At 50.2% G+C, this 22685-nt stretch overlaps 3 protein-coding genes across 11 annotated transcripts; all 3 read right to left on the minus strand.

Annotated features, from left to right (window-relative positions):
- Window positions 1–740: 740 nt before the first annotated feature.
- Window positions 741–4562, minus strand: LOC309449402 (zinc finger and BTB domain-containing protein 8A-like). Its single transcript, XM_082071492.1, has 4 exons — window positions 4403–4562; window positions 2501–3485; window positions 1434–1603; window positions 741–1187 (listed from the first exon to the last, which is right to left on the minus strand). Exons 2-4 carry the CDS (start codon window positions 3456–3458, stop codon window positions 858–860), a joined length of 1458 nt encoding a protein of 485 aa, XP_081927618.1. The 5' UTR covers window positions 3459–3485; window positions 4403–4562; the 3' UTR covers window positions 741–857.
- A 1423-nt stretch (window positions 4563–5985) lies between these two features.
- On the minus strand, window positions 5986–22118 carry LOC309449399 (zinc finger and BTB domain-containing protein 8A-like). Of its 7 annotated transcripts, XM_082071482.1 has the most exons (6): window positions 14959–15057; window positions 14736–14859; window positions 13106–13763; window positions 10060–11027; window positions 9464–9636; window positions 5986–9057 (listed from the first exon to the last, which is right to left on the minus strand). In XM_082071482.1, exons 3-6 carry the CDS (start codon window positions 13204–13206, stop codon window positions 8725–8727), a joined length of 1575 nt encoding a protein of 524 aa, XP_081927608.1. In that variant the 5' UTR covers window positions 13207–13763; window positions 14736–14859; window positions 14959–15057; the 3' UTR covers window positions 5986–8724. The 7 variants fall into 7 exon arrangements, with proteins under 7 accessions (XP_081927608.1, XP_081927610.1, XP_081927609.1 ...); XM_082071484.1 differs by lacking the exons at window positions 14736–14859; window positions 14959–15057 and adding an exon at window positions 22034–22118 and having other exon boundaries at window positions 13106–13307; XM_082071483.1 differs by lacking the exons at window positions 14736–14859; window positions 14959–15057 and adding an exon at window positions 22034–22118.
- Window positions 16099–22619, minus strand: LOC309449401 (zinc finger and BTB domain-containing protein 8A-like). 3 transcript variants are annotated; one of them, XM_082071490.1, is made up of 4 exons: window positions 22504–22619; window positions 19427–20394; window positions 18831–19000; window positions 16099–18425 (listed from the first exon to the last, which is right to left on the minus strand). In XM_082071490.1, exons 1-4 carry the CDS (start codon window positions 22602–22604, stop codon window positions 18093–18095), a joined length of 1572 nt encoding a protein of 523 aa, XP_081927616.1. In that variant the 5' UTR covers window positions 22605–22619; the 3' UTR covers window positions 16099–18092. The 3 variants fall into 3 exon arrangements, with proteins under 3 accessions (XP_081927616.1, XP_081927615.1, XP_081927617.1); XM_082071489.1 differs by having other exon boundaries at window positions 18831–19003; XM_082071491.1 differs by lacking the exon at window positions 22504–22619 and adding an exon at window positions 22034–22151 and having other exon boundaries at window positions 18831–19003.
- Between the last annotated feature and the right edge of the window lie 66 nt (window positions 22620–22685).

The following is a 22685-nucleotide window of genomic DNA, read 5'->3' on the forward strand; positions in this document are numbered from 1 at the left end:
GTGACGTGGACTGCGAACTGGCTGCAGGGAAGAAGCCAGAGAGTCATCGTCAATGGGGCAGAGTCCAGTCGAGGCCTGTATCTAGTGGAGCGCCTCAGGGGTCAGTACTGGGGCCTATATTATTCAATGTATTCATCAATGATGCTGAAGGGAGTGGAGCATCTCCCGTGTGAGGAAAGGCTGAGGGAGCTGGGGCTCTGGAGCTGGACAAGAGGAGACTGAGGGGTGACCTCATTCATGTTTACAGATATATAAAGGGTGAGTGTCAGGAGGATGGAGCCAGGCTCTTCTGGGTGACAGCCAATGATAGGACAAGGGGCAATGGGTTCAAACTGGAACACAAAAGGTTCCATTTAAATTTGAGAAGAAACTTCTTCCCAGTGAGGGTGGCAGAGCCTGGCCCAGGCTGCCCAGGGGGTTGTGGAGTCTCCTTCTCTGCAGACATTCCAACCCGCCTGGACACCTTCCTGTGTAACCTCATCTGGGTGTTCCTGCTCCATGGGGGGATTGCACTGGATGAGCTTTCCAGGGCCCTTCAACCCCTGACATTCTGTGATTATCTTTGTAGAACTGTAAAATGGTTCACACTTTCATTATGGAGTTCTGAGCATGTCTTTAAAAAATAAACCAGTCTTTCCAAGTAGTTTCCAGATAACAAGTACTTTCTGGATGGCATTTAGAAGTAGTTAACACTGTTACATGTCTGTAAGTACAAAACTTGTTTGTAGTCCATATTTTACTTCTCATAGTAGAATTTTAGCAGTATTTAATTTTAATGAAAGTAATAAACCAGCATTAGTTGGTACGACACAAGCAATTTAATCTTGAATACAACAGTAACAAATACACAGGTACATCTACCTAAGATTTGGTTTCACCTTTTCATCTGCCTCTTCTGGAATATCATCATTAACGTGTCGGACAACCAAATTATACGGTTCCTCCTCCATCGTCTCTTCCTCTGATTTCTGCTCCTCCTCCAAAGCCCATTTGCAACGTTTGTCTCCCGTGGAGGAGACAGGAGAATGTTCAGTGTCTAAATCATCAGGGATGGTGTCAAAATTAGCTTCTGCCAGACACTTATGGCACAGTCTGTAGCGTCTTGTTCCTTGCTGAACAACACATCCCGTTAGGTCAGTTACGTGGCGCTTGCATTTCCTGCAGATCAGTTTGCCAGCTTGATGTATCTAAAGAGATTTAAAATTTGGAAATGTCAGTGTTCATCCAAAAGCAGATTTTATTTTTAAGAAAAAGAAAATTAACTAAATCATCCTAAAAAAAAAAAAAATTGCTAATTTAAATAATGAATAATTATAGTTGATGTGCAGCTAGGCAGCTTTTCTGGTATTAGTTCTGGAAATGACTGAACAGCATGTACAATGACGTGTTGTGGGTTTTTTTCTAGGCTGAACCTCCCAACTGGGACGTCGTACCGTTTGGAAGTGGTTACGCAAATGCTCGAGCCGGGTGAACCTTTTCCCACACGCTTCGCAGGGGTACGGCCGCTCCCCCGTGTGACACCGAAGGTGGCGCTTCAGGTCTGCGCGGCGTTTCACGGTGTGCGTACAGAAGGGGCATTTGAATCGCATCCGAGGTAGGTCATCTGTTACAGAGAAATACAGGGAAAATGGCAGTTATCAGTATGTTGTCTTTATGCAGTAGTTTGATCGTGTTTCAGCTTAAAAAAGCAGCAGTTAATTTTTCATCTGGTCTGTCACTAAATAGGAAAAATCCCAAAATATAATCCCCCAAAACCAATACTACTTATTGAATGCATTAAACAGGCATTTGATGGTGTATTCTTTCTTACTCAGGGTAGTTTTTAGACATACAGATGACTGCAAATACTTGGCTACCATATGCAGTCATCATATCTGCCTCTTCCATCAACTAACAGTTCATAGTTTTGACATCTATAATCTCTGTGTAATATACTAGGATGCCTAATGTCTTGAAATTATGCAATTATAATGAAATATAGGTACATTAGTTTCCAAAGGAATGCACATAAGAATACAGCTGGCAACTTTATTGCACCATCTCAGGCATGTGCTGTCAGTCCACCAAGAGCTTGGACACTTTATGTAGCATGGCCAAACACTCGGGAGGTTTGGGCCTTCAGGAAATGCCGTGTCCACCAGTGACAGGTCCTTCTCTTGCAAAGGACGTGGGTGGATTTAGGTTGAATTACTGCCAGGTACTGGGGACGTGACAGGAGCAATTCCTTCAGGTCCCCAAGTCCATTACAGCTCTTGAGGCTTCATTAAGCTTCACGTGGGTCCAAATAATCTGGCGCATATTGTTTGAACTTTCCAGAATACCCAAGTCAAGCACTCTGATTCTAATTCACATGCCCTATTCTGGCTTCAGAGTCTCGCTTTGTCAGGCACTAGAACCGAGTAGGTCAAGAAAATAATCTGCTACTCTAGGCATCATTTTCATGCAGCCATACAAATTTTCTCCAAAAGATCATCTTTGCAAAACCAAATGTATTTTTTACCTTCATTCCAACTGCTCATTACACCTAAAATTGTGGGCATTGAGGTGTACAGTTCCTCTGCTTTTAATTCCATGAACTCAGGAGTTCTTGAAAGCTCTTGTTCTAGCTGAGCAACAGACCACCTCTTCGGTACCACTTCTGATTCGGGATTATATCCATAATCATCACGCTCGACGTCATTCTCGGCATCAAATTCACCCTCCTCTCTGACGTGAGACACATGGCTGGGATCTGGGGAGCTGCTGTGTCCGCTGGCCCGCTCGGCTTTGTTCGATTTACACCCCACAAAATCGTGGGTCTGTGACAGTCCCAGGTGCTTTCGGCGCTTTCGCGTCGAGCCCTGTTTTCTGCCTCTTTTTGAGAGCTGGGTTTCTGTCTGCTGCAGCATCACCTCTGAGGACAGGTAGCTGCTGTAACTACTCCAGGAATTTTCATTCACCGGATCAGCCTTTTCATCTGGGATTGAATAGGAACGCCGGGGGTTACTCTTTGCTTTCCTTCTCGACCGATAAAGAGATGGATGGGCAGGTTCGCTGTTTGTACTTTTGGCCGAAAGGCTGAGGTAATGATCCTTTTCCTTTTCATTAATATCCAGTGAGGACTTAATGAACGTCTTACAGACATTAAGAATATCTGTCATCTGCAGATAGCTAGCAGCTGACATGACTTCAATCACATTTTGACCTGTTAAAGACAAGATGCCTGAATACACAAAGTCCAGAATAACCATAAATGTCTCTGGAGAGAAAACCTCGAAAGTAGCTGTTGTTGGCTGACTCGTCTCCTTCGAGTTCTGCGAAAGGAGCATTTTGAAATAGCCGCTGCTGGCAAACAGCACATTGCGATGTGCTTTAAAGACCTTTCCCTCCACCAGGATATTGCAGTCGCAGAACAAATCTTGTTTCCGTTGTTCATTCAGCTGCTCGAGGAGGTGAAACTGGTGGGAAGAAATCTCCATCCCCGTCAGGAGTAACGGGAAGGCTCGCTGGAAAGTGAAAACAATATTCATGACAATCTAAACCAGCGTGCTGAATGCTACTTTATAGACATGAACTCTATTTTTAAAAACATGAAAATCGTGCATGTTATCACATTCCAAATGTATCTCTAAACTCCCTGCAGCCTCTACCCCGTATCATAAATGAGAGAAAAAGCGGGACCGCACAAGGCGGCGGCGGCACAGCCCCGGGGGCCGCAGCCCTCCCGGCCCGGGCTCCTCCGCCGTTGGCGGAGGCCGCCGTCAATCACCCACTCGCCCGGCCCAATTGGTCGCTCGACCACGGGGGGCCCGGGACGCCCGACGGCGCCGGACCCGCCCGCCCGAGCGCGGAGGCGCCTCCCGGGCTGCCGCCCCCGCTCCCACCGCGGAGATCACAGCGCCAGCGCTCCGCCCGGCTCCGCGCTCCGCTCCCCCGGGTCGGGACGGGCTGGGGCGGGACGGGCCGAGCGTGCAGCCCGGAGCCGCCCGCCTTAGCGGAGCTCCGGCTGCTGCTCCGCGGGAGCTGCCGCCACGCTGCTGCCGCCGCCCGGTGCCGGGCGCCCGGCGTGGCCAGAGCCGCTCCCGCCCCCGCCATCCGCAGCCTCCCCGCGCTGGCAGCGCCCCAACCAGCCCCGTGCGCGGCCCCTCTCCCCGCGCACCCGCCGCCCGCTCCTACTCCCGCGCAGCCCCTTTGTTGCCGCGCCCGGGGCTGCAAATGGCGCCCGCCTGGCTCTGTCCCCAGCGCTCTGCAGCCCGAGCAACGATCGGCTCCGGGGACAGCTGCTCACGGGCTGGCGACACGGACCCGGGCGCCTTTGGACACTGCGGAGCCCGGGGCCGTCCCTCGCAGCAGCTCGCTCTCAGCCGCCTTCAGCTCCGACGCCCGGTCCGACCTATCGGTGTCCAGCACAACCGCCACTCACCGGCTGGGTCCTGCGGGCGGCTGCGGCTGAGCCGAGGGGAGCGGGCGGTGGATGCGGGATCCCCGGCCCCGCCGCGGGGCTCGCGGTGGCTCAAGGCGACGAGCTGCTCCCGCAGCCCCGAGCCCTGGAAGCCCGAACGGGAGAGAAACAAAAGGTATTTGCTGACGTGGGCGTTGGACAGAGACGCCCGAGGGCTGGGGACACAATTAAAGGGGCAACGCACCGATTGCAGGCGCAGCCCAGCGGCTGCCGCTGCCTGAGCGCCCTGCGGCCGGGGCCGCTCTGCTCCCCACACCCACAGCTGCCCAGGAGGCCCCACGACCATAGCACACACAGTGCGTTCTATAGTTAAAGGCCAGTCTGGATATCTATGTACGTGGAAGGAAGGCACCACCTGAATGGGAAATATCTGTAGTTCTGTGGCACAGGATCTATTACATTACTCAATATATCAGAATTTTTATAACAGGGAGGTTTCGCTTTCTAACAATGGAGATAATCCTCAATGCAAGTACTGCATATGATATACTGTCCTTTTACTCCCTTCTGTGTGGAAAAAAAAAATCAAATCAGGATGCACGTTAGAAGACAAGACACTTTGAATCTTGTTTGTTGAGGTTATTGAATAATTTGGAGAAGGAACACCTGTAGGTCATATGGTACCATCCCCTCCTCAAAGCAGGCTCAGTTAGAACATGGTAAAGTAACAGTTACCATTTGTAGAGTCGAAAGTGTCAGGTTGGGGTATGGCACAGAACTTCATCAGTCTTTAATACAACAGCTAAGCCAAGAGTTGGAAACCCTTGTTCTGTGTTGCTCCTATGTTTAAAATTCTTGATGCATCAAATAAACGCATCTCTGCATTTTAAGAGTTAAATATTCTTAATAACCTCCAGTGTGGGAGGTTTTTAAAATTAAATTATAAAGAAAATATTTCTTAACTAAATAGTATTATAAGATTTTCTTAGTAGCTTATCAAATTATACCCATCACTCAACAGACATACAGACTGTTGGTACAGATTAATACCTGATGGGAAAAGTACACTGAAAGTCTGGAGGCAAGGACTGGGGGATTATAATATCCTTTTCTTCAAAACTCTTCTCCCAGGCAGTCAGCAATAGGACAAGGGGGCACGGGCTTCAACTCTGCCAGGGGAAATTGAGGCTGGAGATTAGAAAACAATTCTGTGCAGAGAGAGTGGTCAGGATTGGAATGGCTGCCCAGGGAGGTGCTGGACTCACCGGCCCTGGAGGTTTTGAAACTGAGATTGGACATGGCACTTAGTGCCATGATCTAGTAAACGGAGTGGAGTTGTACCAAGGGTTGGACTTGATGATCTCTGAGGGCTTTTCCAACCCAGTCGATTCTGTGATTCTGTGATATGGTCTCTACTTTCCTCCTTGAAAAGAATGAAAATGTTACTTCTGCTAATGAGTGGGATGTGATCCTAAGAGGAGTGTGAAGACAGTCATCAGAGGCAATGCAAGGAGAGGGAAAGAAAACAAATGGGGTTACTTTCATTTAGAGAAAAACAAGGAAAATACATGACTGGCTATGTAAAATGAAGGACGTAGAAAATATAAGGCACTTAACATTTATCTTGTATTTCAATACAAAAATAATGGAACAACTGAAATTAAGGCAACAAATGTAAAAATGGTAACCTTTTTAACACAGAAACCATAGCTGACCCGTTGGAATCAGAGTCTTGAGCTAAAACTCCAAACTTAACAAGATACTTCAAAAATTACTACAGATATCGAGTTACGCTACTGAGAATAACAATTACGCATAAAAACAGTTGAATTCCTTGTTTGCCAGGCAAATTAACAATTAACCTGCCTATACTTAAAAACTGTCTTCATATGGATAGATTGTTCCATTTGCCCATTATAGACACTTCACACCTTTTTCTGAAGCATCTGGTCCCCAGTATTCTGAGATTTATGCTATCAGATTACTTGAGTATTGATCCAAAACTGCCCCCGTATAGAGAAACACTTTATAGTCTCACCCCATGTCAGATTCAGGCCCAGAGGGACATTTTCTTTTCCTGTCCCCTAAATCCACCCTCAAACACACACACACACACACACACACACACACACACAGAGTAATCCCGGCCACTCTGGATTCTGGGACAGCAGGCACTGATACCTCGAATTTATTGCACATACTGTTTAATGTAAAGGGAAACGGAAAAACCTATTAAATTTGATTTCAGCAAGCACTGTCTCTTGAAATTTAATCAAAGTCATTCCATATCCTTTTATATATTTCTTTGTTCTGTATTTGATTTTGTTAAGGTTGCTCAGGAATATTTCTTAGCCATTTAATAATATGCATTTTAGGAGTAATAGGCTCTAAGAAATTAACCAGCTGTTTTCACATCAAGTCCATTTTCTGGACTGCTGACCAAAGTGTGACATAAAATGGAGGCAAAAATAAGTCCTATTTTCATATGGGTCATCAGAAAGTTTTGTAAGTTGCACCATTCTGTCCCCCTGCCCAAGTCTAAGGCAACAGCAATAAAATACCATTTCTTGACTGCTGGGAACAGACAAGCAGACTCTTCTCATTTGAGGGGAAAGACATTAATGGTGACACTGTGAGCTTGGGAGGAGCTCAAGCTGGCGTTGAAGGGACCTGCAAGGCTGCCCGTCTGCAGCCTAGAGTGGAAATATTGCATGCTCTGGTAATGATACTAATGAGGCTATACAGCTTTTACCCAAATAACAATGAAATAGTGACTTTTTAGCTGTCCCTGCGAAAGAGATTACATAGGATATATACGGGATTGTTCTGTAATTTACCCTGGGTTTCAGCCAAATGTGCTTCAAACACCCCAGGAGTGTCCTTCCGCTCCTCTCCCATTGACCCACCGGGGAACACAAAGTCACTCAGTAACAAAACAAAGTGGCTTATTCTGTTAGAGAAGTGAACTTTCTTGACCATTAGTCATATCTTGTAGTCTAATTGCAGGTAAAATGACACAAAGTGCTGGAGCGGGTCCAGAGAAGAGCAACAAGACTGGGGAAGGGACTTGAACACAAGCCCTATGGGGAGAGGCTGAGGGAGCTGGGCTTGTTCAGTCTGGAGAAGAGGAGGCATAGAGCTGAGCTCAGCACTCTCTAGAACTACCTGAAGGGCAGTTCTAGCCAGGTGGGGATTGGGCTCTTCTCCCAGGCATCAGCAATAGGACAAGGGGCCATGGGCTTCAACTCTGCCAGGGGAAATTGAGGCTGGAGATTAGAAAGCAATTCTGTGCAGAGAGAGTGGTCAGGATTGGAATGGCTGCCCAGGGAGGTGCTGGACTCACCGGCCCTGGAGGGTTTTAACCTGAGACTGGACATGGCACTTAGTGCCATGATCGAGTAAACGGACTGGAGTTGGACCGAGGGTTGGACTCGATGATCTCTGAGGGCTTTTCCAGCTCAGTCGATTCTGTGATTCTGTGAAATATGATGTCTAGCACTTCCAGTACATCTTGTCCTCACTGGCGTGTAGTACAGACTGAAAAAGGTTCAAGTATGTCCTCGTGGTGACCAAATGACTTTGGGAATGTATAAATTGATAGCGACTCCATCGTAAAACTCATCAGTTTAAACTGTGTACAGGTCAATACAAGAGTAGGCAACAGTTTCAGATGTAAAATCTCATCAGTTCCATTTCTAATTATATAGTATATATACAGTACAAACTGTTCTGCCACTGGTTTTGGCAAATAAAAAGGGGGACAAAGAGAGAAAACAACAGCTAAGTAACCTGGTAAGGATCGTTTCCTTCACATTGGCACAGAGAGGCCACTTTTGAGAGGCTTTTCCTTAAAAGAGAGTATTTTCCTAGTGCTTATTACAACAGCCCAGTCTGAGTTCTCACTTTTCAGAATGTATAAATCAGCTACGGGCATCAATTAATGAGCCAGATTTGTAATCATTTTATCTCCGATGTGTTGACTTGGACTAGAATTCATGTGTTTAATTTCTTGTAAAGAAATAAGTCTTGAAGGATCTGCTAAAGATTCTGCTTATTATAATACATTTTACAAGAAAGTGCTTTTCCAGGCAAATGTGCTAAAACATTTATATGCTTTTTCTTAATTAGCTGCCTTTTCTTCTTATCATAACATGAAGACTTCATGAAATTTCATAGATTATTTCTGAATACTGAAGAGAAGTTTTCTTTATCATCTGGTGTGTGGGGTATTTATACTTTATAACCAGATAATATTACCTATAAAACCCACATCTCTTCATTTTCAACAAGTGAGCAATTTGCAATGCTTGTATGACTTTTTTTTCCTAATTCTTGTCTTGCAACTACCTAATATTTGGTTTGACTTCCTTTTCTTCCACTTCATCCTCACTGTCATCGACTTGCTGAATGACCAGGTCGCCCGACCCATCCTCCACGATCTCCACGTCAGATCTGTTGTCTTCTCCGTAGTGCCACTGGGAATCCTTATCTCCGTCTGGTGGAAATTCCAGGGGTGCTTCAGCCACTAAGTCAACGCGAACACTGTCTATGCCGGCTTCAGCCAAACACTCGTTACAGAGCCTGTAGCGTCTCGTCCCCTCTTGGACCACTTGTCCCGTTAGCTCGGTCACGTGGCGCTTACACTTCCTGCAGATAGGGTTGCATGCCTGGTGAATCTGGGAAAATCAAAACAACACATTTGATTGTTTATTCACAAATAAGTGGGTTTTAAGATGACAAAGAGTAGGGCTGGAGCAGCATCAAACGGCAGTGTCAACCCATTTCAAGAGAGAGTCATCAAACGTCAAAAACAAACTAATCACAGCGCTGTAATTGCCCACTCAAGCTCTATTTCAGGGCTTGCATAGAGCAGAACCTTTGCGAGCCATCAATTAACAAAGAAATTCATCCCCTTTCATACAAATTACGCTTCAAAGCGACTTCAACAAGACCAGATTAATTCTCTAGTACCTTTTCTTTTACAGGAGTCAATACATCAACCAGAGACACTTGCACTGTGTTGAATTACGCTGAGACACATTTACGCATTAAACAAATCATGCAGTTATTAACAATACATACTGTTCGAAAGTGGCTGCTCAGGTGATCCAGCCTGCTAAACCTTCTCCCACATGCTTCACAAGGGTAAGGGCGCTCTCCTGTGTGACAGCGAAGGTGACGCTTGAGGTCGGCTTTTCTTTTCACCAAGTGAGTGCAGAACGGGCACTTGAACCTCATCCTGGGCAGATCATCTGCTAAGAAATTATGTGATTTAAACAAAAGTTGTAACCTGTCTGGTCATGTAATGCTCTGGGAAAAGGCATTCACTGTCATTTAAAAAAATGTTATCAAGCACCAAGATCTTGCGTTTTCCTGTAAATTACACAGAAGTGCAACAAAGTGGACCATTAGCTGTATTAAAATGAGCTTAAAAATAGCCCAAAACATCACAACTTATTTGCAAGATAAAGCTGTAGAGACACTGAAGATTACGTCTTTTGGAAGGCTAGTTTGAATAAACCACGTACTTCAATCATTCCCAGCTATTACACTCCTCAAACTCACGTTTCTGCACAATACAGATATCTGTTCGGCACCTGTACTTTCATTGGGTAAAGCACATTTTCTCACGCGCACAGCAGATGGTTCACATCTGCAGCACTAAAACTCAGTCTTACCTTCGGCCCAGCTTCCCGTGACCCCCAGAATGAAGGGCATGCTCCTGTACGGCTCCTCTCCTTTCGAAGACTTGGCTTTACCAGAAGAATGGGGTGATTCGCGCTCCTGCTGCGACCCGGCCGAGTTCCTGGGTGTCGCGTCAGCCCCTTGGCCATACTGGTATCCCACGCGAGAAGATTCAACTTCTGGCTCGATCTGCCCCTGCTCCTCAGGCTGAGCGCTGTGCCCGGCGGGCTCGGCAGCCCTGTCCTCCAGCTTGCTTGATTTATAGGGAGGAATGTCAGAAGGTTGCTGCGGTCCCAGGTGCCTGGATCTTTTGCCGGAATCCTGCCGTTGCTCGTGTTTGGACGGCTGCTGCTGGGCGGTTCTTTGAGAAGGCAGATAGTAGCTGAGATTGTTCCATGCGTTTCCACCCATCATACATGTCCCTTGATCTGGACTCAAGTGCGAAGGCGGGGGGCTGCTCTCTGCCCTCCAGCCGGCGCTGTACATGCAGGACCGGTCCACGCCGTTGGAACTGACATCTTTGTCCGACAGGCTGAAGTAGCGATCCTTCTCCTTCTCGCTGATGTCCAGCGATGACTTAATGAACGTTTTACACACGCTGATGACATCGGTCATCTGCAGGTAGCTGGCAGCTGACATGACTTCGATGACGTTCTGACCAGTGAGAGACAGTTTGCCTGAGTACACAAAATCTAGAATAACTGTAAACGTGTCCGGAGAAAATGCCTGGAAAGAAGCTGTTGTTGGCTGACTCGTCTCCTTCGAGTTCTGCGAAAGGAGCATTTTGAAATAGCCGCTGCTGGCAAACAGCACATTGCGATGTGCTTTGAAGACCTTTCCCTCCACCAGGATATTGCAGTCGCAGAACAAGTCCTGCCTGCGCTGCTCATTTAGTTGCTCCAGGAGGTGAAACTGATGAGAAGAAATCTCCATTCCAGAAGAGATGAAATGAAACGTTGCTCTAAAAAAAATAAAGAAAATAGTTAGACTCTTGACTTTGGTGCGCAACTCAGCCAAAGATGTCAGACCCATTTTTATAGATATCTTTACAAATCTTGTAATTTAAATACATATTTAAATCAATAATATGCATAACTATGCATTATTTCTTTTGAAGAAGAAAACAGCAATGAAAAAGCCAGATAAACCACTGCACATTATGTGGCACAGACGTGTGTGCGACAGCAAGAATTGTCTCCATCCTAAGGACGCAGGACAGGACTGTAGGAAACAATCATCTTGCCAATAGAAAGGCCCAGGCAGGACCTCTCAGCAAAGCATCGCTTGTTAAGGGTTTTGCAAGGCCGGGTGTCGTACCTAAAGGCAGGCACGCAGAACAGGGCAAAAAGCCCCTGCTTATATCCCCCCGAATCCCGGCCGCAATTTCCCTCCCCTGTTCCCCACTGGTTGGCACTGCAGGGTTTACAGACCACCCGACCTGCCTCAGTTTACCTGTCTCAGTCAGCTAATCCTAACAACCCCCTTCCCCTTATCGATCTATTTAAAATATGTGTTCCTGGCTCTTTGGCTGCCCTTCTCCCTAGATCAACTTGTAAATACAGTAATCACTTTGCATTCCGGGAGTAGTTCAAAGAGACTTTGTTTTACATTAAGGATGCATAGTCTGATGTCTCTCGGTCCTTCCCCCGGCTGGGGACGTTAAACGTGCTTACAGGATGTGTGAAACCCGCTGGCAGCTGCGCCGCCCTCAGATATTCCCGAGCAGCTGTGCTTGCGGACCGCGGCCGTGCCCTGAGCCGCCGCTACCGCGCCGCACCGCTCCAGCCGGTCCGAACACCCGCCGCCAAAGGAACCACAGAACCGGGGACCAGGCAACGGAACCCCGTCGGCCGCAGCCCTCCCGGCCCGGGCTCCTCCGCCGTTGGCGGAAGCCGCCGTCAATCACCCGCTCGCCCGGTCCAATTGGTCGCTCGACCACGGGGAGCCCGGGACGCCCGACGGCGCCGGACCCGCCCGCCCGAGCGCGGAGGCGCCTTCCGGGCTGCCGCCCCCACTCCCGCCGCGGGGACCGCAGCGCCAGCGCTCCGCCCGGCTCCGCTCCCCCGGGTCGGGACGGGCTGGGACACGCCGGGCTGGGACGGGCCGGGCGTGCAGCCCGGAGCCGCCCGCCTTAGCGGAGCCCCGGCTGCCGCTCCGCGGGAGCTCCCGCCACGCTGCTGCCGCCGCCCGGTTTCGGGCGCCCGGCGTGGCCCGAGCCGCTCCCGCCCCCGCCATCCGCAGCCTCCCCGCGCTGGCAGCGCCCCAACCACCCCCGTGCGCGGCCCCTCTCCCCGCGCACCCGCCGCCCGCTCCTACTCCCGCGCAGCCCCTTTGTTGCCGCGCCCGGGGCTGCAAATGGCGCCCGCCTGGCTCTGTCCCCAGCGCTCTGCAGCCCGAGCAACGATCGGCTCCGGGGACAGCTGCTCACGGGCTGGCGACACGGACCCGGGCGCCTTCGGACACTGCGGAGCCCGGGGCCGCCCCTCGCTGCCCTTCGCAGCAAGGCTCCTCCGGGGCTGCTTCCGCCCCAAATCCCAACGCCCTGCCCGTGCGGAGCCGCCACTCACCGGCTGGGTCCTGCGGGCGGCTGCGGCTGAGCCGAGGGGAGCGGGCGGTGGATGCGGGATCCCCGGCCCCGCCGCGGGGCTCGCGGTGGCTCAAGGCGACGAGCTGCTCCCGCAGCCCCGAGCCCTGGAAGCCCGAACGGGAGAGAAACAAAAGGTATTTGCTGACGTGGGCGTTGGACAGAGACGCCCGAGGGCTGGGGACACAATTAAAGGGGCAACGCACCGATTGCAGGCGCAGCCCAGCGGCTGCCGCTGCCTGAGCGCCCTGCGGCCGGGGCCGCTCCGCTCCCCACACCCACAGCTGCCCAGGAGGGGATGCACATGCCCCAGGTGCTTCCTTCTCACACCTTTATGTATAGCAGGGGCCTTTATGACCCAAATCCTCCTGTAACATCTCCTTTTTTTGTTGTTTTTAAGCCCGTTCCTATCTTCTGAAATAAACGTCTAAAATCCCAGTACCTGAACCTCTCACCTTCTTAAGTTCTGTATGTTTCTCCTTCCTCTTCTTGCCACCAGGGTCTTTTCTGTGCTCTTGACACCCCACTTATTCCTCGTAAATATGTGTTTTCCCATGGGAGCCCTTCTGCCTCAGCCATGTCCTTCGTGTCCTTTTTAGCCTTCCTTTCCATAAGTGAAGATATTCCATCTTGAAGCCATTTATGTTGCTTTTCCCACTGTAGCAAAACGGGAAAGACCTTGTTATAAATAAAGTCGTGCTTTTGAGCCAATCAATCAACTTTATTAAAGTTAACGAATTAAAGCAAGCGGTAATCAGGCAAAACAGCGCTGGGTGACCGAGGGAAGCTCAGTTCCGCCAACGGCCACCGTCCTCAACTTTTCGTATGTGCTTATATATGTTATACACTCGTTCACGCGCTGGGACACCCTGACGAGTTAGCTCCTGGTTGGCTAGTCGACAGTGTCCACGCGCGTCTACCAGCTCTGGATTGGTGGAAGATGTTGCTGGGTGTTTCTGCCTCTGGAGTTCTGTTATCTGTTGTACCATCCGGGCGCTCTGCTATCTGTCGTACCATCTGGGCGCTCTGTTATCTGTTGCACCATCCGGGCGTTGGCTTGGTTGGGGCCCTGTTGCTTCATCCAGGCGTTGGCTTAACTACTACTACAAAGTTCTACAAAACATAATCAAACTTGCACAAGCGCAGTTACTGCTTACAATAATATGCAGAATATAATTGAATTCTACTCGATTTGTTCAACAATAACAATTTTGACCATCACTTATTACACTGAATGCAACTTTATAGACATGAACTCTATTTTTAAAAGCATGAAAATCGTGCATGTTATCACATTCCAAATGTATCTCTAAACTCCCTGCAGCCTCTACCCCGTATCATAAATGAGAGAAAAATCGGGACCGCACAAGGCGGCGGCGGCGGCACAGCCCCGGGGGCGCAGCCCTCCCGGCCCGGGCTCCCCCGCCATTTGCGGAGGCCGCCGTCAATCACCCGCACGCCCAGCCCAATTGGTCGCTCGACCGGGGGGACCCGGGACGCCCGACGGCGCCGGACCCGCCCGCCCGAGCGCGGAGGCGCCTCCCGGGCTGCCGCCCCCGCTCCCGCCGCGGGGACCGCAGCGCCAGCGCTCCGCCCGGCTCCGCGCTCCGCTCCCCCGGGTCGGGCCGAGCGTGCAGCCCGGAGCCGCCCGCCTTAGCGGAGCTCCGGCTGCTGCTCCGCGGGAGCTCCCGCCACGCTGCTGCCGCCGCCCGGTTTCGGGCGCCCGGCGTGGCCAGAGCCGCTCCCGCCCCCGCCATCCGCAGCCTCCCCGCGCTGGCAGCGCCCCAACCACCCCCGTGCGCGGCCCCTCTCCCCGCGCACCCGCCGCCCGCTCCTACTCCCGCGCAGCCCCTTTGTTGCCGCGCCCGGGGCTGCAAATGGCGCCCGCCTGGCTCTGTCCCCAGCGCTCTGCAGCCCGAGCAACGATCGGCTCCGGGGACAGCTGCTCACGGGCTGGCGACACGGACCCGGGCGCCTTCGGACACTGCGGAGCCCGGGGCCGTCCCTCGCAGGAGCTCGCTCTCAGCCGCCTTCAGCTCCGACGCCCGGTCCGACCTATCGGTGTCCAGCACAACCGCCACTCACCGGCTGGGTCCTGCGGGCGGCTGCGGCTGAGCCGAGGGGAGCGGGCGGTGGATGCGGGAACCCCGGCCCCGCCGCGGGGCTCGCGGTGGCTCAAGGCAACGAGCTGCTCCCGCAGCCCCGAGCCCTGGAAGCCCGAACGGGAGAGAAACAAAAGGTATTTGCTGACGTGGGCGTTGGACAGAGACGCCCGAGGGCTGGGGACACAATTAAAGGGGCAACGCACCGATTGCAGGCGCAGCCCAGCGGCTGCCGCTGCCTGAGCGCCCTGCGGCCGGGGCCGCTCCGCTCCCCACACCCACAGCTGCCCAGGAGGCCCCACGACCATAGCACACACAGTGCGTTCTATAGTTAAAGGCCAGTCTGGGTATCTATGGACGTGGAAGGAAGGCACCACCTGAATGGGAAATATCTGTAGTTCTGTGGCACAGGATCTATTACATTACTCAATATATCAGAATTTTTATAACAGGGAGGTTCCGCTTTCTAACAATGGAGATAATCCTCAACCCAAGTACTGGATATAATATGCTGGCTTTTACTCCCTTCTGTGTGGAAAAAAAAATCAAATCAGGATGCACGTTAGAAGACAAGACACTTTGAATCTTGTTTGTTGCGGTCATTGAATAATTTGGAGAAGGAACACCTGTAGGTCATATGGTACCATCCCCTCCTCAAAGCAGGCTCAGTTAGAACATGGTAAAGTAACAGTTACCATTTGTAGAGTCGAAAGTGTCAGGCTGGGGTATGGCACAGAACTTCATCAGTTTTTAATTTAATACAACAGCTAAGCCAAGAGTTGGAAACCTTTGTTCTGTGTTGCTCCTATGTTTAAAATTCTTGATGCATCAAATAAACGCATCTCTGCATTTTAAGAGTTAAATATTCTTAATAACCTCCAGTGTGGGAGGTTTTTAAAATTAAATTATAAAGAAAATATTTCTTAACTAAATAGTATTATAAGATTTTCTTAGTAGCTTATCAAATTATACCCATCACTCAACAGACATACAGACTGTTGGTACAGATTAATACCTGACGGGAAAAGTACACTGAAAGTCTGGAGGCAAGGACTGGGGGATTATAATACCCTTTTCTTCAAAACTCAGCCTTTTGGCCAGAATTAGAGACATTTTCTTCTATTTCATTCTCCTACGTTTTGCCTTCCTTTGCCTTAAGGTTTGGGGTAGATGTTCAACAATACAGCATTGCTGTACTATCAGTGACAAAGGAGAGAAAAGGACAAAGACACTATACGTGCACAGAAAGTAAAGGTTTAAAAAAGGAACATCTCTTGAAGTGGACATCCCTGCAACGTTAGTCAGATGAGATGGGGAATGGAAAAGCAAGTGTCAAGAGAATGATGTACTTGAATAATCGAAACACGCATTAAGAATGTGTATTTAAAAGCATTCAAACCAACATGAAGATGATGAAAGTACAAGGGGAAAAAAATATTTATGTATACTCAGGTGTCCTACTTGTGACTGGGGAAACTGCTAAAAGCAACACATTCAAATCAGTTATTGTCAGGTAAATTAAATCTGTGGGAACAAGTCAGGCAGAAAGGGACCTGGGGGTACTAATGGACAGGAAGCTCAACATGAGCCACCAGTGTGCCCAGGTGGCCAAGAAGGCCAATGGTGTCCTGTCCTGTATCCAAACGAGCGTGGTCAGCAGGACAAGGGCAGTGACCCTTCCCCTGTGCTCTGCACTGGGGAGGCCACACCTGGAGTATTGTGTTCAGTTCTGGGCCCTCAGCTCAGGAAAGAGATTGAAGTGCTGGAGCGGGTCCGGAGAAGAGCAACAAGACTGGGGAAGGGACTTGAACACAAGCCCTATGGGGAGAGGCTGAGGGAGCTGGGCTTGTTCAGTCTGGAGAAGAGGAGGCTTAGAGCTGAGCTCAGCACTCTCTAGAACTACCTGAAGGGCAGTTCTAGCCAGGTGGGGATTGGGCTCTTCTCCCAGGCATCAGCAATAGGACAAGGGGCCATGGGCTTCAACTCTGCCAGGGGAAATTGAGGCTGGAGATTAGAAAGCAATTCTGTGCAGAGAGACTGGTCAGGCATTGGAATGGCTGCCCAGGGAGGTGCTGGACTCACCAGCCCTGGAGGATTTTAACTGAGATTAGACATGGCACTTAGTGCCATGATCTAGCAAACGGACTGGAGTTGGACCAAGGGTTGGACTTGATGATCTCTGAGGGCTTTTCCAGCTCAGTCGATTCTGTGATTCTGTGAAATATGATGTCTAGCACTTCCAGTACATCTTGTCCTCACTGGCGTGTAGTACAGACTGAAAAAGGTTCAAGTATGTCCTCGTGGTGACCAAATGACTTTGGGAATGTATAAATTGATAGCGACTCCATCGTAAAACTCATCAGTTTAAACTGTGTACAGGTCAATACAAGAGTAGGCAACAGTTTCAGATGTAAAGTCTCATCAGTTCCATTTCTAATTATATAGTATATATAGAGTACAAACTGTTCTGCCACTGGTTTTGGCAAATAAAAAGGGGGACAAAGAGAGAAAACAACAGCTAAGTAACCTGGTAAGGATTGTTTCCTTCACATTGGCACAGAGAGGCCACTTTTGAGAGGCTTTTCCTTAAAAGAGAGTATTTTCCTAGTGCTTATTACAACAGCCCAGTCTGAGTTCTCACTTTTCAGAATGTATAAATCAGCTACTGGCATCAATTAATGAGCCAGATTTGTAATCATTTTATCTCCGATGTGTTGACTCGGACTAGAATTCATGTGTTTAATTTCTTGTAAAGAAATAAGTCTTGAAGGATCTGCTAAAGATTCTGCTTATTATAATACATTTTACAAGAAAGTGCTTTTCCAGGCAAATGTGCTAAAACATTTATATGCTTTTTCTTAATTAGCTGCCTTTTCTTCTTATCATAACATGAAGACTTCATGAAATTTCATAGATTATTTCTGAGTACTGAAGAGAAGTTTTCTTTATCATCTGGTGTGTGGGGTATTTATACTTTATAACCAGATAATATTACCTATAAAACCCACATCTCTTCATTTTCAACAAGCGAGCAATTTGCAATGCTTGTATGACTTATTTTAAGTATTTAGACCTCATTCCCTTGAAAGAGGTTTTGAGAAGTGACCTAATGTATACTATAAAAACTTATGTACATCGTACTTAATTTAAATATTCTATGAACAAGGAAACTGAAGAACTAACTATTTCTAATGAAGGAAAGTATGAGGATTCTAATAACAAAAAAACTCCAAATGGACTCATCGTGTCCGTAAATACATGCAAGTCTGGACTTGGTGAAGAGAAAGTGGCTGACAGTACATTCTTCCTCTTCACAGAATTCCTAATTCTTGTCTTGCAACTACCTAATATTTGGTTTGACTTCCTTTTCTTCCACTTCATCCTCACTGTCATCGACTTGCTGAATGACCAGGTCGCCCGACCCATCCTCCACGATCTCCACGTCAGATCTGTTGTCTTCTCCGTAGTGCCACTGGGAATCCTTATCTCCGTCTGGTGGAAATTCCAGGGGTGCTTCAGCCACTAAGTCAACGCGAACACTGTCTATGCCGGCTTCAGCCAAACACTCGTTACAGAGCCTGTAGCGTCTCGTCCCCTCTTGGACCACTTGTCCCGTTAGCTCGGTCACGTGGCGCTTACACTTCCTGCAGATAGGCTTGCACGCCTGGTGAATCTGGGAAATCAAAACAACACATTTGATTGTATATTCACAAATAAGTGGTCTTTAAGATGACAAAGAGTAGGGCTGGAGCAGCATCAAACGGCAGTGTCAACTCATTTCAAGAGACAGTCATCAAACGTCAAAAACAAACTAATCACAGCGGTGTAATTGCCCACTCAAGCTCTATTTCAGGGCTTGCATAGAGCAGAATCTTTGCGAGCCATCAATTAACAAAGAAATTCATCCCCTTTCATACAAATTACGCTTCAAATCGACTTCAACAAAACCAGATTAATTCTCTAGTACCTCTTCTTTTACGGGAGTCAATACATCAACCAGAGACACTTGTACTGTGTTGAATTACGCTGAGACAGATTTATGCATTAAACAAATCATGCAGTTATTAACAATACATACTGTTCGAAAGTGGCTGCTCAGGTGATCCAGCCTGCTAAACCTTTTCCCACACGCTTCACAAGGGTAAGGGCGCTCTCCTGTGTGACAGCGAAGGTGACGCTTGAGGTCAGCTTTTCTTTTCACCAAGTGAGTGCAGAACGGGCACTTGAACCTCATCCTGGGCAGATCATCTGCTAAGAATTCATGTGATTTAAACAAAAGTTGTAACCTGTCAGGTCATGTAATGCTCTGGGAAAAGGCATTCACTGTCATTTAAAAAAATGTTATCAAGCACCAAGATCTTGTGTTTTCCTGTAAATTACACAGAAGTGCAACAAAGTGGACCATTAGCTGTATTAAAATGAGCTTAAAAATAGCCCAAAACATCACAACTTATTTGCAAGATAAAGCTGTAGAGACACTGAAGATTACGTCTTTTGGAAGGCTAGTTTGAATAAACCACGTACTTCAATCATTCCCAGCTATTACACTCCTCAAACTCACATTTCTGCACAATACAGATACCCGTTTGGCACCTGTACTTTCATTGGGTAAAGCACATTTTCTCACGTGCACAGCAGATGGTTCACATCTGCAGCACTAAAACTCAGTCTTACCTTCGGCCCAGCTTCCCATGACCCCCAGAATGAAGGGCATGCTCCTGTACGGCTCCTCTCCTTTCGAAGACTTGGCTTTACCAGAAGAATGGGGTGATTCACGCTCCTGCTGCGACCCGGCCGAGTTCCTGGGTGTCGCGTCAGCCCCTTGGCCATACTGGTATCCCACGCGAGAAGATTCAACTTCTGGTTCGATCTGCCCCTGCTCCTCAGGCTGAGCGCTGTGCCCGGCGGGCTCGGCAGCCCTGTCCTCCAGCTTGCTTGATTTATAGGGAGGAATGTCAGAAGGTTGCTGGGGTCCCAGGTGCCTGGATCTTTTGCCGGAATCCTGCCGTTGCTCGTGTTTGGACGGCTGCTGCTGGGCGGTTCTTTGAGAAGGCAGATAGTAGCTGAGATTGTTCCATGCGTTTCCACCCATCATACATGTCCCTTGATCTGGACTCAAGTGCGAAGGCGGGGGGCTGCTCTCTGCCCTCCAGCCGGCGCTGTACACGCAGGACCGGTCCACGCCGTTGGAACTGACATCTTTGTCCGACAGGCTGAAGTAGCGATCCTTCTCCTTCTCGCTGATGTCCAGCGATGACTTAATGAACGTTTTACACACGCTGATGACATCGGTCATCTGCAGGTAGCTGGCAGCTGACATGACTTCGATGACGTTCTGACCAGTGAGAGACAGTTTGCCTGAGTACACAAAATCTAGAATAACTGTAAACGTGTCCGGAGAAAATGCCTGGAAAGAAGCCGTCGTCGGCTGACTCGTCTCCTTCGAGTTCTGCGAAAGGAGCATTTTGAAATAGCCGCTGCTGGCAAACAGCACATTGCGATGTGCTTTGAAGACCTTTCCCTCCACCAGGATATTGCAGTCGCAGAACAAGTCCTGCCTGCGCTGCTCATTTAGTTGCTCCAAGAGGTGAAACTGATGAGAAGAAATCTCCATTCCAGAAGAGATTAAATGAAACATTGCTCTAAAAAAAATAAAGAAAATAGTTAGACTCTTGACTTCGGCGGTGCGCAACTCAGCCAAAGACGTCAGACCCAATTTTACAGATATCTTTACAAATCTTGTAATTTAAATACATATTTAAATAAATAATATGCATAACTATGCATTGTTTCTTTTGAAGAAGAAAACAGCAATGAAAAAGCCAGATAAACCACTGCACATTATGTGGCACAGACGTGTGTGCGACGGCAAGAAGTGTCTCCATCCTAAGGACGCAGGACAGGATTGTAGGAAACAATCATCTTGCCAATAGAAAGGCCCAGGCAGGACCTCTCAGCAAAGCATCGCTTGTTAAGGGTTTTGCAAGGCCGGGTGTTGTACCTAAAGGCAGGCACGCAGAACAGGGCAAAAAGCCCCTGCTTATATCCCCCCGAATCCCGGCCGCAATTTCCGTCCCCTGTTCCCCACTGGCTGGCACTGCAGGGTTTACAGACCACCCGACCTGCCTCAGTTTACCTGTCTCAGTCAGCTAATCCTAACAACCCCCTTGCCCTTATCGATCTATTTAAAATATGTGTTCCTGGCTCTTTGGCTGCCCTTCTCCCTAGATTAACTTGTAAATACAGTAATTAGTTTGCATTCCGGGAGTAGTTGAGAGAGACTTTGTTTTACATTAAGGATGCATAGTCTGATGTCTCTCGGTCCTTCCCCCGGCTGGGGTCAGGGACCAGCTCCTCAGTTTTGTAAGAACAACGTTCCTTCGTTCAACGTGCTTACAGGATGTGTGAAACCCGCTGGCAGCTGCGCAGCCCTCAGAGATTCCCGAGCAGCTGTGCTTGCGGACCGCGGCCGTGCCCTGAGCCGCCGCCACCGCACCGCACCGCTCCAGCCGGTCCGAACACCCGCCGCCAAAGGAACCACAGAACCGGGGACCAGGCAACAGAACCCCAGCGGCCGCAGCCCTCCCGGCCCGGGCTCCCCAGCCATTGACGGAGGCCGCCGTCAATCACCCGCTCGCCCGACCACGGGGAGCCCGGGACGCCCGACGGCGGCGGACCCGCCCGCCCGAGCGCGGAGGCGCCGCCCGGGCTGCCGCCCCCACTCCCGCCGCGGGGACCGCAGCGCCAGCGCTCCGCCCGGCTCCGCGCTCCGCTCCCCCGGGTCGGGACACGCCGGGCTGGGCCGGGCCGGGCTGGGCCGAGCGTGCAGCCCAGAGCCGCCCGCCTTAGCGGAGCTCCGGCTGCCGCTCCGCGGGAGCTCCCGCCACGCTGCTGCCGCCGCCCGGTTTCGGGCGCCCGGCGTGGCCAGAGCCGCTCCCGCCCCCGCCATCCGCAGCCTCCCCGCGCTGGCAGCGCCCCAACCACCCCCGTGCGCGGCCCCTCTCCCCGCGCACCCGCCGCCCGCTCCTACTCCCGCGCAGCCCCTTTGTTGCCGCGCCCGGGGCTGCAAATGGCGCCCGCCTGGCTCTGTCCCCAGCGCTCTGCAGCCCGAGCAACGATCGGCTCCGGGGACAGCTGCTCACGGGCTGGCGACACGGACCCGGGCGCCTTCGGACACTGCGGAGCCCGGGGTCGCCCCTCGCTGCCCTTCGCAGCAAGGCTCCTCCGGGGCTGCTTCCGCCCCAAATCCCAACGCCCTGCCCGTGCGGAGCCGCCACTCACCGGCTGGGTCCTGCGGGCGGCTGCGGCTGAGCCGAGGGGAGCGGGCGGTGGATGCGGGATCCCCGGCCCCGCCGCGGGGCTCGCGGTGGCTCAAGGCGACGAGCTGCTCCCGCAGCCCCGAGCCCTGGAAGCCCGAACGGGAGAGAAACAAAAGGTATTTGCTGACGTGGGCGTTGGACAGAGACGCCCGAGGGCTGGGGACACAATTAAAGGGGCAACGCACCGATTGCAGGCGCAGCCCAGCGGCTACCGCTGCCTGAGCGCCCTGCGGCCGGGGCCGCTCCGCTCCCCACACCCACAGCTGCCCAGGAGGGGATGGACATGCCCCAGGTGCTTCCTTCTCACACCTTTATGTATAGCAGGGGCCTTTATGACCCAAATCCTCCTGTAACATCTCCTTTTTTTTGTTTTTAAGCCTGTTCCTATCTTCTGAAATAAACGTCTAAAATCCCAGTACCTGAACCTCTCACCTTCTTAAGTTCCGTATGTTTCTCCTTCCTCTTCTTGCCACCAGGGTCTTTTCTGTGCTCTTGACACCCCACTTATTCCTCGTAAATATTTGTTTTCCCATGGGAGCCCTTCTGCCTCAGCCGTGTCCTTTTTAGCCTTCCTTTCCATAAGTGAAGACATTCCATCTTGAAGCCATTTATCT

This window comes from Streptopelia decaocto, assembly GCF_964273445.1.
Source record: "Streptopelia decaocto genome assembly, chromosome: 23".
Lineage (NCBI taxonomy): Eukaryota > Metazoa > Chordata > Aves > Columbiformes > Columbidae > Streptopelia > Streptopelia decaocto.

Excerpts from the sequence above, each read along its gene's own strand:
- LOC309449402 (XM_082071492.1), bottom strand. The coding sequence starts at position 3,458 with ATGGAGATTTCTTCCCACCAGTTTCACCTCCTCGAGCAGCTGAATGAA. Across the intron at positions 1,604-2,500 it reads AATGAGCAGTTGGAATGAAG|ATGACCTACCTCGGATGCGA; the intron begins GTAAAAAATACA and ends TCTCTGTAACAG. Across the intron at positions 1,188-1,433 it reads TGCGTAACCACTTCCAAACG|ATACATCAAGCTGGCAAACT; the intron begins GTACGACGTCCC and ends AAATCTCTTTAG.
- LOC309449399 (XM_082071484.1), bottom strand. The coding sequence starts at position 13,206 with ATGGGAAAACACATATTTACGAGGAATAAGTGGGGTGTCAAGAGCACA. Across the intron at positions 11,028-13,105 it reads AACATACAGAACTTAAGAAG|AGCAACGTTTCATTTCATCT; the intron begins GTGAGAGGTTCA and ends TATTTTTTTTAG. Across the intron at positions 9,637-10,059 it reads CACGGGAAGCTGGGCCGAAG|CAGATGATCTGCCCAGGATG; the intron begins GTAAGACTGAGT and ends ATAATTTCTTAG.
- LOC309449401 (XM_082071489.1), bottom strand. The coding sequence starts at position 22,604 with ATGGGAAAACAAATATTTACGAGGAATAAGTGGGGTGTCAAGAGCACA. Across the intron at positions 20,395-22,503 it reads AACATACGGAACTTAAGAAG|AGCAATGTTTCATTTAATCT; the intron begins GTGAGAGGTTCA and ends TATTTTTTTTAG. Across the intron at positions 18,426-18,830 it reads TGAGCAGCCACTTTCGAACA|ATTCACCAGGCGTGCAAGCC; the intron begins GTATGTATTGTT and ends TTGATTTCCCAG.